This window comes from Xenopus laevis, chromosome 4S, assembly GCF_017654675.1.
Source record: "Xenopus laevis strain J_2021 chromosome 4S, Xenopus_laevis_v10.1, whole genome shotgun sequence".
In the NCBI taxonomy this organism is placed as follows: domain Eukaryota; kingdom Metazoa; phylum Chordata; class Amphibia; order Anura; family Pipidae; genus Xenopus; species Xenopus laevis.
In genome coordinates, this window is record NC_054378.1 from 46,473,710 (window position 1) to 46,491,560 (window position 17,851).

The 17,851-nt window shown below is 38.1% G+C and overlaps 2 protein-coding genes across 3 annotated transcripts; one reads left to right on the top strand and one right to left on the bottom strand.

Moving 5' to 3' along the window:
- Positions 1–974: 974 nt before the first annotated feature.
- On the bottom strand, positions 975–11,770 carry cox4i1.S (cytochrome c oxidase subunit IV isoform 1 S homeolog). Of its 2 annotated transcripts, none has more exons than XM_018259599.2 (5): positions 11,748–11,770; positions 7,258–7,331; positions 5,683–5,850; positions 3,125–3,256; positions 975–1,262 (listed from the first exon to the last, which is right to left on the bottom strand). In XM_018259599.2, the coding sequence occupies exons 2-5, from the start codon at positions 7,328–7,330 to the stop codon at positions 1,126–1,128; spliced, it is 510 nt and encodes a 169-aa protein (XP_018115088.1). In that variant the 5' UTR covers position 7,331; positions 11,748–11,770; the 3' UTR covers positions 975–1,125. The 2 variants fall into 2 exon arrangements, with proteins under 2 accessions (XP_018115088.1, NP_001085991.1); NM_001092522.1 differs by lacking the exon at positions 11,748–11,770 and adding an exon at positions 8,897–8,953.
- emc8.S (ER membrane protein complex subunit 8 S homeolog) lies at positions 9,215–16,761 on the top strand. The gene is given in 6 exon segments (NM_001094734.1): positions 9,215–9,429; positions 10,955–11,164; positions 13,930–14,006; positions 14,245–14,314; positions 15,367–15,461; positions 15,689–16,761. Coding segments are annotated over 5 exon segments (609 nt in total). The 5' UTR covers positions 9,215–9,429; positions 10,955–10,957; the 3' UTR covers positions 15,849–16,761.
- Positions 16,762–17,851: the final 1,090 nt, after the last annotated feature.

Genomic DNA, 17,851 nt, shown 5'->3' on the forward strand with positions numbered 1-17,851 from the left:
TAGGTGCTGCTACTGTATCAGTATTATGGTGATGGAGAAAAGTTGCAATAGTTTTTATATTCCTATAAAGGCTACAGACTCGCCACTACAAAGTTCTGCAACATGTGTATTTCATAGCTGTTATAAAATGTATGAAAATTATTGTAAAGTTATACATCATATAAAGGCACATCACAACCCATCATTGCCACACTAATGTGCCTCCACTAAACATGGGATGATTGGTTGTCTGTCCTTACAGCATATTGTATTCATAACATATAACAAGTTCTTTGTGCTTTTGTTTTTTTTTTTTTTGTTTTACTGTATCTTTCTCTGACACAAAATTGTCTTTGAAGGACCAAAATGTTTGTCTGTAACAAGCTATGCCCCCTTGTGGTTGAAAAGGATATGTAATGAATTGATATTGTTGGCATTAGCAATTACAGAAAATCCCCCATTTTACTGTTTTCAGGGGACCAGAAAAATTGTGTAAAATCCAGGAAAACATACACTTAGGGAAATGTATTGTGCATAACATATAGGTGGGACCACAAAAATGATGTAAAATGAGTGAAAACTTAAAATCAGGGGATGTAAAATTGAGGTTTCGCTATATATCAAAAACACTGGGGCTCATTTATAATTCATATACATTTTTAATAAATAATGGTAAAACAAATCAACCTCTAGATGGTTTTGGCTACATTGGGGCATATTTACTAAAGTGTGAATTTTATCCTCATCTAACATTGACTAAGTTCACTTCAGTTCACCAGTTGTATTTTCAAAACACTTGTTCCTGAAGAATCATAATTACACGGTTGTGAGAGCAATGCAGTGAATTTTCGGTGTGAAAGTTCATGCATATTTCCATCACAAAAATGCACTAGAAACTTGACATCATAAAGATATTAAGTATGAGGGATATTAGCATTAAGGAGGCAATGTCGATAAACAGGTTTAGAAAATTATTTAAAAATCAGCTACACAGCTCAAGTAAACCAGCACTTTATTGGTAACACAATAAAGATGAATATATTCCAGTAAATATGTAATGAGGTATTGTGTCTGGATTGGACCATTGAAAGATTTTAGACAAACATGTTTTTGCTTGCTAATATGAAGATTTTGAGAAAAGCAGGATTATTTCTTCCATTCTTTCTTGTCATAGTCCCACTGAGAAGAGAACCCCTGCACTGGGTTGATTCTCATATCCAACATTCTTTTGGTCTGCATAGCCACCCAGTCCTCAGAAAAGGTATGAGGAACATCTCCATAAACTGCACACAAAAACAGAAGTACAGATATTGTAATAAGTATTATTGCTGTAGAAACCACATGTGTAAATCACATCTTGTACAAAACAAAATAATTCTATATAACAGTGAAGTAATTGGTTTTACAGTATATAACTGCGCCAATGTGCTTTCAATTCCACAAATGCTCTTTCCTGGGCAATTTCATGATGCATTCAATATATTTGGTTCAATGTATCTATACACAATTTTAATTTAGCAGATACATACAATTTCAAGCTTATAATCATTTTCTGTTTTAGTAATAGGACTAGAACGTACATACAGTAGGCCCATGATTTTCTGTTTTAGTAATAGAACTAGAATATACATACAGTAGGCCCATTAAGGTTAAGATATCACCCAAACTTGTTCCCTCGAGCTCTGACTGATTTCTCCAGATCAGGGATCCCAAACCTTTTGAACCCGTGAGCAACATTCAGAAGTAAAAGAAGTTGGGGAGCAACACAAGCATGAAAAATGTTCTTGTAGAGCCAAATACTGTAAGTGCTATGATTGACCATTTGGTAGCCCCTATGAGGATTGTCAACCTACATTAAGGCTCTGTTTGGCAGTGCACCTGTCTTTTATACAATGTACAAAATAGGGGTGTGGAAGCACTCTAAAGGCTAAGTAATAGTATATTTAAGTATAATGGAAGTGCTAGTTTTAATGCACATTCCCTGGGCCCCTGTCTCAAAAGTAAGTTTACAAAACAGGGGTTTTTAGTTACAAAGTTATGATCATAAAGTTGAAAAGCCACCATACCACGTCAAGGTAAACCCCACATGGCGGTCCCTAACTTGTTTGCCTTTCGGCCATAGTATAAAAAGTCTTACTGCATAGTAGCATTCAGTTTAATCAGTGTCTGTTGAACCTTGGTTTCAGTGAAAAGGATCTATCCTCCCCCGCCAGTATGCGGCTTTTAAGGGAGAGGAATTGTCCAACCAACGCCCATTTTTAAAAGTATAGGGCCCCATTAGTTTAAGGGAGGTATGGGGTGCTATTAAAAACCACATGAAGCTCAGCCACAGCTTCTGGCAACAATACAATGTACAAAATAGGGGTGTGGAAGCACTCTAAAGGCTAAGTAATAGTATATTTAAGTATAATGGAAGTGCTAGTTTTATACTTAAATATACTATTACTTAGCCTTTAGAGTGCTTCCACACCCCTATTTTTATACACTGTCTTTTATACAACCAAAACTTTCCTCCAAGCCTGGAATTCAAAAATAATCACCTGCTTTGAGGCCACTGGGAGCAACATCCAATGGGTTGGAAAGCAACATGTTGCTCACGAGCTACTGGTTGGGGATCCCTGCTCCAGATGTTTCATGATAGCACACATCTTCACTTCACTAGCATTCACTTCACGAAGTGAATTAGAGGGAATTTTCTAAGTAAAAAAATTCGAAATTCCAAGTAATTTTTTGGATACTTCGACCATCGAATAGGATACCACAACTTCGAATCCGATTCAAAGTAAAATAGTTCGACCATTCGATAATCGAAGTACTGTCTCTTGAAAAAAAATTTGATTTCAATACTTCGCCAAATTAAACCTGGTGAAGTGCTATGTTAGCCTATGGGTACCTTCTAGAGCATTTCTCAAAGTCGAAGTTTTTTGAAGTCGAAGAAAAATCGTTTGATCGATGGATGAAATCCTTTGGATCGTAAGAACGATTTTACTTCGACCGCAAATGGCCAAATTCGATGTAAAAAAACGTCGACTTCGATATTCCAATTCGATGGTCGAATTTCGAAGCTTTTTCTACTTCGAAATTCGACCCTTGATAAATCTGCCCCTAATGTCTGTGAATGGTACAAAACGTTCAGTTGCCTTACCATACTTCCTCTGCCAAAGGACTACGAATGCAGTAAAGCCAATGAAGAAGAGAGTGCCACCAAGAATGGTCTTCCATTCACTTGATCCCTGGTTCATTTCAGTATAGCTCTCGTGGAATTTTATGCGGTATACTGAGAACAGAAAACACGATAAAACACATAAAAACAGCTCTATAAACAACAATTCAACTAAAAATAATTTGGTAAATATCGTAGATTACTGTCCAGTGTGGCCACAAACAGATTGTACTGAATTAACCAATTGTCTGGACCCTGGTATTTCTGTGCATGCAATAATGGGAGTCAATCAGACCAATTTGTGGGTTGCTTCAAAACAGTTTCAGTTGCACTAGAACATACATTAAAGATTAATGTGTAAACATCAAAAAAATCAGTGTAAAATGTAGTATAAAAACATGGTATTCATATAAAATTGTGTCTAAAAAAAATACCCAATAAAAATAAATGTTGCCTCCTGCAGTTTAATCCTGCTACTTGCAGTGTGTAAAAACTGTCCCCAGCCACTCGTTATGGTTCTTTCTCCCAAATACCAGTAGATCCACCACACAACTAATACAAAAGGCTTTGGATGGCAACCTTTTACAGAATATCAGTAATAATTTCAGGGTATTCCGAAATTCCACAATAATCTGAAGTAGAATCAGCACTAAACCAGTGGAAAATGAGTGGGGGGAACATTTTTACATGGTGGGTATTTTAGGTAGCAGCATGGCTATTAGTGGTGTAAAGAACAGAGTTTGTTTTAGTCAGTGAGGGTTCAAGGATAGTAAAGTTTTTCCATATACAGCTATGGGATCCGTTATCCGGAAACCCTTTATCCAGAAAGCGCTGAATTACGGAAATGCTGTCTCCCACAGACTCCATTTTATCCAAATAATCCAAGTTTTTAAAAATGATTTCCTTTTTCTATGTAATAACAAAACAATACCTTGTAATTGATCCAGCCTATTGGGTTTATTTAAAGGGATACGGTCATGGGAAAACAAATTTTTTTCAAAATGAATCAGTTAATAGTGCTGCCTTAGCAGAATTCTGCACTGAAATCCATTTCTCAAAAGAGCAAACAGATTTTTTTATATTCAATTTTGAAATCTGACATGGGGCTAGACATATTGTCAATTTCCCAGCTGCCCCAAGTCATGTGACTTGTGCTCTGATAAACTTCAATCACTCTTTACTGCTGCACTGCAAGTTAGAGTGATCTCACCCCCTCCCTTTTTCCCCCCAGCAGCCAAACAAATGAACAATTGGAAGGTAACCAGATAGCAGCTCCCGAACACAAGCTAACAGCTGCCTGGTAGATCTGAGAACAGCACTCAATAGTAAAAACCCATGTCCCACGGAGACACATTCAGTTACATTGAGAAGGAAAAACAGCAGCCTGCCAGAAAGCATTTCTCTCCTAAAGTGCAGGCACAAGTCACATGACTGGGAGCAGCTGGGAAATTGACAAAATGTCTAGCCCCATGTCAGATTTTAAAATTGAATATAAAAAAAATCTGTTTGCTCTTTTGAGAAATGGATTTCAGTGCAGAATTCTGCTGGAGCAGCACTATTAACGGATTCATTTTGAAAAAAAAAATTTCCCCATGACAGTATCCCTTTAATGTTTATATTATTTTTTTCATACTTTTAGTCTGCTAAAAAAAATCAACGGAAAGATCCGTTATCCGGAAAACCGGATAGACAGAATACAGGTCCAATCTGGCATTTATACTGCCATCTTGGTGAAACATAAAAGAGAAATCCTTTTTTAGTGCTTGTGTCATTAACTTTTAAGGTGACAAATATCTGATTTTTTTTATAAGTTGTTTATATGTACTTTAGTTAAATACTACAAATGCTTACAGGAACATTAACACCAACAAGCGACAGTGTTTAAAGTAATGAAAATATCATGTACTGTTGCCCTGCACTAGTAAAACTGATGTGTTTGCTTCAGAAACACTACTATAGTTCATATAAACAAGCTGCTGTGTAGCAATGACGGAAATTGAAAAAAACTATATGGCACAGGTTAAATAGTGGATAACAGATAACACCATTATGTTCTACAGAGCTTAGCTGCTGTGTAACCGGAGTCTTTTCTTCTTTGAATGGCTGCCCTCATTGCTACACAGCAGCTTATTTATATAAACAATAGTAGTGTTTCTGAAGCAAACACAGCAGTTGTACCAGTGCAGGGCAACACTGCATTATATTTGTATTACTTTAAAACACTTTCATTTTTTATGTTATTGTTCCTTTAAAGGGAAATTGCTACATAACAAATAATTTCAAATCCAATTCTATCATTTTAGTCAGGTAAAATAAATATTACTTACACTAAGTTGATTTTCCCTTATTTAATTTTTTTTTTTTGGAATACACAATCACCACGAGAAGGTAGGCACCATTTTTTGCAAGCTTTGCATCAACTCAAAATTGAAAGTGGGTTTCCTTTTCATCTCAAAAGGACTATTATACAGTTTTTTTATGTCTGGGTAACAAGTCCCCTTTAACTGCTTGCATATGTCCTTGTTTAGAACATTACTTACGATCCAGCTTCTCTTTGGAGCTCAGTGATGCCCACGCTCCCTTTTCCTTATCCTTCAGAGCTTTTTGTTCAACAGAAAGAGTATCTACGAAAGCAATATCAGGCAGAGGCACGTCACGACGATCAACGTAGATAGGAAGGCTGTAAGTGTCTGGTGTGGCAACACCAGCTTTAAAGAAAAACAAAAACGTAATGATTATGAGCTAAATACATAAAAACAAATATTAGATTTACTTTCGGACTGATGCAATGCCATTAAAATTAAGCTGTGGGAAAAACAATAAAAAAATAATTTCTGTCGCCAGAATCCCTGTAAAGAGCTCAATGTGCTGACATTATATAAACCACAAAAAATGCAGTTATGTCCTTGAGCTCCCACTTCTTAAAGCCTCTGAAACATGGCACTAGCCACTCATCACATTTTCCCCTACATTTGAGGAGTGCATGGTGAGTGAAATGTTTTATATTAGCAATGTGTTTTCGGTGGACCTTCAGTGAAGTTCAAATGCCAGACTATGTACAGCATGTTAACCCTTATGCACAACCCAAAACGGTTTTAAACTTTCCTGGAAGTGGAATAGCTTTGCACACTGCAGTCTTTGCGTCAGTGCCATTTGAAAGTACGGTGTGCAGTTAGGGTTGCCACCTTTTCTGAAAAAAAAAAAAAATACCGGCCTTCCTATATATTTATCTTTATATGAATAGAATATGAGGCAGGTATGCTGCTTAAAAGTAATTAATTTACGGTGCAAATCAATTACTTTTGAGCAGCATACCTGCCTCATAGGCTATTCCTTGTTACTACTACAAATATTGCTTTTTTCATATTAATAACATTGTGATCAACCATCATTTTTACTGGCCAGTTGGCAACCCTATGTGCAGTACCTTTTCTAAGCTAACATGCCCTGATCTTGCTCTATCTGCCAGCTTTCGGCAAGTACCTGAAACCCACGCTACAAAGGTCGTTAATCTAGAACATAGACCTTGTGCTACCCACCTTCCAAGCATCTATCAGGCCCAGAAATAAAAAAAGAAAAATGCGCTGATAACTAATTGATTATATTTAAAGTACACTTTAAAAATATTTATCCTACAGTATAGTGTACAGAACAGGCAGAAGGAAGAGGGGGGGGTTATCTGTGATATGCACCCCAAACTACTAAGAGCCGTAGAGAATAGATGTAAATAACCAATTTCCCTAACCATCTCAGGGGGGGGGGAAGAGGGGGAACAGCTGAAGACCTAACTTTGACCAAAGAAGGCCATGACCTTCTGCACCAAAACTGCAGTATATGGCAGAAACCAGTATAAATCTAGTATAGACAGTGCAACTGGTCATTGCAGAGGCACAGTTATCTTACACAAATCCAATAGCTATGCACAAGCTTACTGGACTTCTACAGGGTTTTGCATTTACTTGATTTTACATAGTGATGGGTTCACAAAAAGCAGTGCAGAAAAAAGTGTAGATAAAAAGTGCAGAAATATTTTTTTAAAAATGTTCGAAGTGTATAAATGAAGTCCAATTTAGTCACAAACGTATTCCAATTATAAAAGATCAAATATTATTTACCATGTCCCTGCAGACATACTGATGTGGACAAGGCTCTCTTCCCAACCAAGCTGAGCACCCGTGAGGACAGCATTCTGTATAAAAAGAGATACTTTAAGTAAATACAAATGTATGTAGTTACCCCAATGACAAAGGACTGATACCAATTACAACCATTGTATTGCCACGGAATGGAAAAGTTTTTTTATTATTATTTCTTGAAATTAGTTTCCATTTGAAAGGCACCAAATATTTTAGCCATTGTTAGAAGTCAAAAAAGTGTAACAGAATGTAAAGGTCTTTCACATGACCCATATGAAAGACAGAGTGACTTTGGCCACTGTAAAAAAAAAAAAAAACAGCACAAAGTGGAATTTTAAAAGCGTTTAAAGGAGAAGGAAAATCTTCTTGCACTCGGGGATGACAAATGTTAGGCACCCCCAAGTGATTGTATTTACTTACCTGAAACCCTGGGCCTGTGCTCCTATCAGCAGAAAACTGCACCATCCTGGGGTTATTCCAGTGAGCACCAATGAGTGATCCTCTTCCGTCTACTTCTTTATTCTCGTGGCTGTGCAGGCGCAGTAGGGCGTAAAGCCGAACTTTAACTAAAAAGTCGGCTATTTCGTTCTACTGCGCATGTGTCTCGCCCGGGAGATTTTGAAGAAAGAAGAAGCCGGAAGAGGGTCGCTCTGTGGGTATAACCCCAGGCTGGTGCAGTTTTCTGCTGATAGGAGCCTGAGGTTTCAGGTAAGTAAGTACAACCAAATGTTAGGCACCCCTAGTGCAAGACAACTTTCCTTCTCCTTTAAGGTGGTTAGACTTGTGCCACTTGTCAGAATACCACTTCCCACTGTCCTAAATAGAAAACAGAAGACAGCAAACGTTTAGCAAACATTCTCTAGAACAATTTGTGATCTGAAAGGCATCAGCATTTCACAGGTGAATGTTTTTTAAAACCAAGAATCCTGGGAATCCACCTAGCCCTGTTTAAAGCAGAAAACCGATTTGCCAGAGCTACATGCATCTGGAGGCACATCTTGTTCTAGTGCCTTCAGTGGGACAGAGCAATTGCAGAAATGGGGCACTCAGTTGTAAGGGAAGTGAAGAAAAAATAAAGAAAAGATTATAATAATTCAGGGTATGATTTAGGTACAATGAATACTGTAATTCCCCAACAAGTACACAGATAAGATTATGTATGCAGAAAATCTGTATTTACTTCATTCTTCTGGAAGTGTTCATTAATCATTAAGTGTGCATTGGTCACACTGGGAGGATATATTTCTTATTATAAGGGGCAGAAGCTGCCATTATGGCTCAGATATGGCTCCAAAGAATAAAGGGAAACGGTATATCAATTAGTCATTGATTGTTGTGTTTGTCCAGTCAAAACCGATTGTTTAAGGTGATACAATTCTGCTTATTAACCCCTCATATTGAGCAGATTCTTGGTCCGATCTGTGTGACACACGAATACAGCGCAAATCAAATGGGTCAGATTCAGCTGACAATGCCCCGCACCCAAACATGTCAATGTCAAACATGCTGCTGGACCTCAAGCCTCATAAAATATTAATTTATATTTGCAAGGATTAGAATTAATGACAAGCGAATCTTCCCAGACACAGTGAACTCTAATCCCCTGAGTAGACAGTACCTTCCTCGAGCAGTCACTATCAGCAAGGAAGAGCAGAGAGGACACCGGAAACCAGCGACCAGAGCACAGGATGGGAAGAGATACCCCGCCCACCACCGCAATGAATCACGGGGACGTCCCGAAAAGAGCCAATGAAAATCACCCCCTCCGTCGGCGTGGTTCTCTCTCTAGTTGTAGTGTAAGAAAGGCTTTGCCCTAACAAAGATGACTGCCTCCGCGCCATCACATGACCTAAAGTCGACGATTCAGCCTTGACAAATAGGAAGCAGCTGTGTGTGGCTTCGCTTACTTGTAGGACGGCGCAGGACCCGGCATCTCGCTTTGCGGCTGCGTGCTAGCGCAAAGGCTCACGGTGCCAAGAGATTATAGGCCGGGATATTACTTAGCGGAAGAAACCGGCGAAAAGAACGTAGAGGAGGAATGAAAGGGCAGTAACCGCAGTGTGACACTATTGTTTAGAGTCAACCATTGGGCTGTCATAGTTGTGACTCTGCTCTGTCATTCATCGCTGGATTCTCAATCACTAATACAGGGTATGGTTGTATATATTTCATTGTTTGCTTGACTCTATCACTGTATATGTACACTGTTGCAATCACATCTTGCCAGATCACACGAGCTCATGTTCCTGAAGGAAAACTTGTTGTACAACCACAACTCCCTTATTGTAGTGCAGGATGTTGGAGACACTGCATAAGAAACAGACGTTGATTACACTACTGTAATAAATATATTTCTACTGTCACCCCCACTGCCACCTGAGTTTATCTGTTGCTTCATTAGGCCTGTAATCTTCATTTCTCGCTATTATTTTCACTTCAATGCCATATAAAATAGCAGCATATTTACTCAAAGAATTTACCCCCTCCTGCTTCTTACGGTGTACCACTAAATATAGTTTTGCATGGGTTCCAGATTATCTGAGCCATATGCTCCAATGCTACCTTAACCCCAAATGCCTTTTCAGATATTGTATCCTTTAGACCAATTCGGCAGTTTATCTGCCCATGTGTGGGGGCTCCCGACAGGTCCTCCTGATCAATATCAGGCCAAAAACCGGACAGATATCGATTGGTCAAGTTTGATTTTTTTGTACGATCCATGACTGCATCAGCTCCGTCGGAGCCCTTTTTACGGCCGAAAGTTCGGATTCATCCGATATTGCCCAGCCGTTACTGGACATATCCGGTTATTCGTGGATGCGGTCCGACCGCCTGTTTGGGCATTGTTAGGATCCGATCGTTGGGCCCTAGGGCCCACGATCGGATCAGCCTGATATTGCCCACCTCAAGGTGGGCATATCGGAGGGAGATCCGCTCGTTTGGCGATATCGCCAAACGAGCGGATCTCTCCATGTATGGACACCTTTAGATAAGATATCTTATAGGGGGGATTCCTTTTGCCTAGAAGATGTAATAGAGCTCACTCTATTAAAATCACCAGACATCATGTCTCTCTTCATGCAGGATTTCTGCAAAAGGCAGTTAATTTGTTAGATTTCGTTTGTACTGGAATCCGTTATTTGAGTGAGCTCTAATTCATCTGCTAGGAAAGGAAGCCCCCCCCTATAAGATATACTGGATCATACATCTGACACCCAACTGCTGCATGAAGACAGAATGAAGAGAAACAGATGCTGAGAGAGGAATAGTGAATATAAACTTGATTATTTCAGAAACAATGCAGAGTATTTAATTGATTGTATTTACAAAGTTTCTTATTTCAGTATGAGGAAGATTATATTAAATTTTCATTTTGCGATAGTTCCCCTTTAAAAATACATATGGGTACAGCAAAATGCTTTTTAGCCGCATAACATGTCCTGCATTGTGTCTGAGGTATACAGTGTTCAATTATGTTTCCAGTTATGAGCATATTCCACATGGCAGCCTATTTCTGAGCTGCAACAAATATCAGCCACAGGTACGAGCTATGGCTCACATTGCTAACAACAGACCTCTTACTGGGATAGCCAGCTACATTTCATTTTTTTTATAACTGGAGATGATGCTTTACCAATTAAGGAAATGTAAATTTGCTATTTTTTATCCTGTTTAGAAAATGCCGGCATTTAAGTTAACAACACAAGCTTTCTGCAAAATGATGCTTCATAGCGCAAAATATCCATACTGTACTGTAAATGGCATTTTGGTGGCTCAGAAGCAAAAGCGTAAAGACGGTCATCAGCAAGTCCTGTTTGTGGACTGTATCCCACTTTTTCATGGCACTGTTGCTTTGGCACCTGTACTGGAAGTTGCATTAACACTGGTAAGTAATGAACTCTTCATTTTTCTAACATATTTAGGTATGGCTTTCTTTTTTAAATAACTGTGAAACGTTTATATCATATGAATGATTGCAAGGCCACAGTCTTTAGAATAAGCAAAAAAAGATGAAAGAACTAATCAAAACTGTCTGGAAGCACCTGACATCACTGGGAAGGTCCCAGCTGAACACACTGACAGCTGGGACCACTTTGCAACATTTTACTGAATGAACAATACCACCTTCCTTTGACTACTCCCATTCCAAAAGGCAGAGCACATGTTCCTGTGATGTAAGTGTTATACTAAATTCAGGGGGTTGTGGAAGCACTCTTAAGGCTAAATTAAAGTATATTTAAGTATAATGGAAGTGCACAATGCACTTTCCTGGTCCCCTGTCTCATAAGCAATTCAGTATAAATGCAAGTGCATGTGTTTACAAAACAGGGGTTTTTAGTTACAAAATTATGATCATAAAGTTTAAAAGCCACCATACCACGTCAAGGTAAACCCCATATGGCAGTCCCTAACTTGTTTATCTCAGGTCATAGTATAAAAAGACTTGGTTCTCTACATAATAGCATTACCTGTATTCAGTGTGTGTTGAACATTGGTTTCAGTCTGAAGGCTGAGTCCTCCCCCGCCAGTAAGGGCTTTTAAGAGAGAGAGATTGCCCAAACCGACGCCCATATTTAAAAGCATAGGACCACCATTAGTATAAAGGGGGTGGGTATGGGGTGCTATTAAAAACCACATGAAGCTAAGCCACAGCTTCAGGCATATTCAATATACAAAATGCGGGGGGGTTGTGGAAGCACTCTTAAGGCTAAATTAAAGTATATTTAAGTATAATGGAAGTGCTACTTACAATGCACTTCCCTGGTCCCCTGTCTCATAAGTAATTCAGTATAAATGCAAGTGCAGGTGTTTACAAAACAGGGTTTTTTTTTAGTTACAAAGTTATGATCATAAAGTTGAAAATCCACCATACCACGTCAAGGCAAACCCCATACGGCGGCTCCTGACATGTTTATCTCAGGTCATAGTGTAAAAAGACTTGGTTCTCTACATAATAGCATTACCTGTATTCCGTGTGTGTTGAACATTGATTTCAGTCTGAAGGCTGAATCCTTCCCCGCCAGTTAGGGCTTTAAGAGAGAGAGATTGCCCAAACCAACGCCCATATTTAAAAGCATAGGACCACCATTAATATAAAGGGGGTGGGTATGTAAGTGTTGGTCCAGCTTGCTGAGTGGGACTCCAAGAGAGCTCCTTGGAATTATATTATTGTATTTGGGGACAAGAAATAACACTTGCCTTCTTAAAGTACACGTAAAGCCTACATTTTCCTACTGTGTATATAAGTTGGGCATATCGTCCCAACCCAAGCCACATCATTGTTACTGCATATGTACCCCCTCCATTTGCCAGTGCCGTCATATTTTCCCAAAACAAATAGCAGCTTTCACCCGGTGGCCATTTTCCCTCTGGTCATTTTCCCATCAGTAACATTGACATCTGCAAACAAGACATGTATGCTGTAAAGTTCATGCAGTGCAGAATGCAGGTTTACACAGGCACAACATATTTTGATAAAAAGTTCTGCTTGGGCTGAGCGCTGTAATGGTAAGAGTTCAGGAGAGGGGGTTAGGAGAAAAAAAATAGGATCAGACCGCTAAAGCAATGCTATCTCTTCATTGGCTGTTAGACATGAGGGTGTGTTTAGTAATCTGAGCTGAGAAGAACTGAGCATGCTCATAAGTCAACAGCCAAAGCAAATTCCTGAGGGAGGGGGCCGAGTGGGTTAGAGAGGAGAAGAATTTCTAAGTGATTAAGGGGATGCTGCAGCCTTACTGTAACCTTTTAACAACCAGAGGGGCAATTATGTAAAGATTTCAAAGAGGCTGTTCACTGATTAATTTTTTTTAAGATGGCTATATATGCAAAGATCTGCTTGTTTGGTGAGGTTGCCAAACAAGCAGGTCTCTCCCTGATATGCCCACCTTGTGGTGGGAAATAGGCTGATCCAATTGTGTACCCAAGGGCCCATCAATCGGATCTTAATGATGGAGATACAGGAGGTTGGAGGAAGTACTGCATCAATGAGCTAATGCGGTCCTCAATCTGACAGGATTTTTAATCATCTGTCTTATTTCCAGCCCAATATCATTCAGGGAAACTTGTTGGAAGGCCTCTATACACCACCTTTACTGTTTGCTTGCTTTTTTTGCTTGCTAAAGTGTATGTTCCTCAGTCAGAACACTCATTGTCTACTTCAAAACTATGTCCAGACAGTTCACGTTCAGTTCAAGAAGTAATCGTCAGGAGCATGGATTTTTTTGTGCCTTGAACAAATCCTATCAATAATGTTCCAACATCTACTGGAAGATCTTCATAGAAGGGTAGAGTGTGGAAAATACTGTGTAGGTGTGTAAGCAGGAGACACTATGGTCTGTTTTACTAAAATTCAAAAAAAAGACTAGTACTTTTGCATTCCCTTGTTGGGGATTAAAGGCAACCCTGGACCAAAAGTTGTTTTAAAACCTAGAGTTTACACTGTATCATGGTTATAACGGGGAGGTCTGACATACACATGACTCATTGCCTGCTTTTTTTATGACTGAAATAGATATTTAATAATTACGAATGATTATATTGGTGTAAAAACTTACTGCTTATATGAACTTGTTGTTATCTATATGTAAAACAAATACATAGCTTATTGTATTGCATTCCTGCAATTGCTCATATTTCTGTTTCTCTTTCTAGATCGATACCTGGTGCAAAGAGAATGACTATGTGATTGCTGGATATTATCAAGCAAATGAACGTCTAAGAGACACCGGGTCAGTATTATCTTTAAACTTTTGGCATCTTTCATTCATATTTTTTTTTATGGTTGATTAGTTGCCACTTTTTTTTGTGACCAAGTGAAACACTCACCAAATGAGAACCAGTCTCTTACTTGCTTGTATTTCAGTACAGTTTCCCTTCAACTGACCATACTTTCTGCCCGGCCAGAACAACGTGCGTTTTTCTTACATCTTTATACAATTAACTATATATTTCTTTTTGTTTTCATAGTCCAAACCAAGTTGCTGAGAGAATAGCATCACGGATAGCAGAAGGCTTTAATGATGCTGCCCTAATAATGGTATTAACATTTTTACTCATTTTAAAAGGCCTCTCTTTTTTGTGAAAAGTTAGAACAGCAGAAAAGTTGAAACTAGAGAGTTCAAAGTACAAATTGTCTTGGTTTACTGTATTTTTGCTGTATTTCTTTTTCTAACATAGCATTTATTCATTGAGAAATAGTGAATTAAGCCAGTACTCTATTGCACAGAACAGTAAAATATATAGATATAGAGATATAGATAGATAGATAGATAGATATAGATATATAATACACAAAAGCCATGAATATCCTGTAAAATATATCCTTATAAACGGTGAGTTCTGATGTCATTTCTGTCACATGATTCACTTAAATTTGTGTATTATAATAAATAAAGTACCCCCCGTTGTAAAATATGAGGATATTAGAAGTAACCTCGGAGTTCCATGACCTGTATAAAAACACTCGGCCTTCGGCCTCGTGTTTTTATATGGTCATGAAACTCCTCGGTAACTTATAATATCCTTATATTTTACAAGAGGGGGTACTTTATTCACTATATTATTTATTATTATATTGCACAGAACAGTAAAATAGATAGATAGATATATAGATATTCTCTCCAATGAGTATCCGCACTCCAAGGCTGCTGCTGATGGCGGGGTGCACAGTGATTATATGTATATCAATTATCAGTAGACCAGCACTCCCTTTTAAAATGTAATATTTTTTATTATTGTCATGGTATCAAACCGACGTTTTGGTCCACATTAGGACCTTTTTCAAAGATGATGCTTGAAAAAGGTCCTAATGTGGACCGAAACGTCGGTTTGATACCATGACAATTGATATATATATATATAGATAGATAGATAGATATAGAGAGAGATATATATATATATATATATATATATATATATATATATATATATATAGAGATAGAGATAGAGAGATAGAGAGATGTGTGTGTGTGTATAAATATTTATACATACATGTTAATAACATAAACCTATTTTAATAAATGTGAGCCAGGGTAATATTTTGGGCAGGGCAACATGGTAATAAAAATACACGGTCTTTATCTCTGACAGGTGGACAACGCCAAGTTCTCCATGGAATGCATAAGCCCTTCCTTTCATGTGTATGAGCACCATGATAACAGGTGGAAAAGCAGAGACCTGCATGAGTGAGTTATTGCAGCCATGTTCACTAATGATTAATAATATATGTCTGTTGACTTGAAATTCAGAGAGCTTTATCCATATATGTTTCCAACATAAATTAGTGTGATCTAAAGTTGGTTTTGTTTTCCAACTTGAATTCATTTTAAAAAATTTTTTTCATATTTGCATTTATGTATAGCAAGTTTTGAATTTTCAAGGGCACTCAAAAACAGTTTGTTTTTGATTTCAGGGATTTTTTTGAAGATTGGCCAGAAGCTCAAAAGATTACAGCATCCCTCCTAGACAGCAGGTCATATGAGTCTCTTGTGGATTTTGATAGTCATCTTGATGATCTTCGGAATGACTGGGCCAACCCAGATATCAACAAGTCCATTCTTCATCTATGCTAAGATTATAAGAGTTCTCTGGTGTGGTCCATGCTATGCAACATGACCTGACCTGTGAATGTAGAATCTGTTGTTAAGCAACATCTCCACCTCAGTGTGAAGAGGCAATGGTAGTTGACAGTATGGATCATATGGAAGCTGGAAAAGTTCTTGAGTGGTTGGTTTCCTCACTAAAAAGCCAAGACCGTTATCTTCATGCCATAGAGAATAGTGAACTAGCCAGCAGAGTTTGAAAAGGTTTGCCCTTTCACTGGAGGTTTGAGTGCTGTTTTCTAAAAACCCAAGAGCAGCATTTCTAATTCGATCTTCAATTTTCTCAAACCACATCTAAAGAAGTGGATTTAACACAGACTTCAATATGTTTGGTTCTAATTTTTAACTGTAATTAAATGGAGGTTTAAACCATGCATTTTAAGAAACTGGATATGTGACTATGTCCTAAATCTTATAACAAAGCATTTTATTTGTTGCTACATACACTGAAAAGATTACCGTGATTGTTGTGGAAATTGCACCAGATGAGTAGATCCCTGTACACGTTTTTTTTTTTTGTTTTGTTTTTGTTTTTTAAACTACGTGAATTTCATTTATTGACTGAACAGTTAATTAATTTAACAAGATTGTGAAGATTTCAATTGTCAAATGATCTTGTTTGTTATCAGTATATATGCATTAGTATCTTTCTCAGCTGTATGCCTATAGATCCCTTGGCTGACACTTGTGTTTTTTATGCTATTAATTATTTTACAAAGTTCATACAAAACCCACCTCAGCTTCCCTTTTTTATATTAAACTTTTTCAGTAATCACGGTGATTTATTTTTCCTTGCTGAAAAGCATCTTCCCCTATTTAATTTTATTTTGATTCATTTGTATCTCCAAATAGTTTAAAATCTAAAATAAAATTCACTTGAAGCAGATAAGTGCGTTTTTTCCTTTTTTAATGGTAAGACTAATTACCGTAGGAAAAATAGACCGATTTTGCCTGGCACCGTGCTTTAAAGTATGAAGAAAGTCTTACGAGTTCCCTCCATAAAGGTAAGTCATGTTCAGCTTAACTATTTCTACAACATGTTATTTTTTTTTGGGTTTGTTTTTTTGAGACACTGACAATAGTTGCGTCACCTTGTCACTACAGAAAACTGTAAGGCTTTAAGGAGCAGTTAGTATTTAATCTGTTGAAGACAGGTCCAGGTGCATGGCATAGGATTAAAGGTGGCCATACACGAAGAGGTGGGCAATATCGGGCCCACGATCGGATCCTAACGAATAGTAATGGGCGGTCGGATCGCGGGACCGCATCAACGAATAGATACGGCCACGATCCGACAGGATTTTCGTCCCATCCGATCGAGATTGGCCAGATCTTGATCGGGGAATCCCGTCGGGGGGGCCCCATACACGGGCTAATAAGCTGCCGACACGGTCTGTCGTGAGGCTAGATTTTTTTTTTTCTGATTCCATTTAGGCCCTTTCCTATAATACTAGTCTGTCGGTCAGAATACTTCTGGTTGCTAACGTAAATAGGCCTAAAAACCAGAACAATCTGAAAGGGCAGAATATGCACTTTTTCAATATTCATAATGACTAGTGCATTTACTGAACATACTTTATCCTTTTTATTGTTGAAATAATTATTATGAAATATCTGCTTTTTGATGTTACACATTCTCTGTCCTCTTCATACAAACACCACAATGAAGGCCATGCACAGTGCCTATTGATTCCTTAGAAGTGATCATGCTTTATTGTTATGGAACTTGCAATCACAGTGGATTATTTTATGCTGATCAAGAGAAATGGGCTTTTACTTGTTAGACTATAAACGTCTGCTCCTACTACAGGTATAGGATCCCTTATCCGGAAACCCGATATCCAGAAAGCTGAGAACTACGGAATGGCTGTCTCCCATAGACTCAATTTTTTCCAAATAATCCAAATTTTTAAAAATGATTTCCTTTTTCTCTGTAATAATAAAACAGTAGCTTGTACTTGATCCCAACTAAG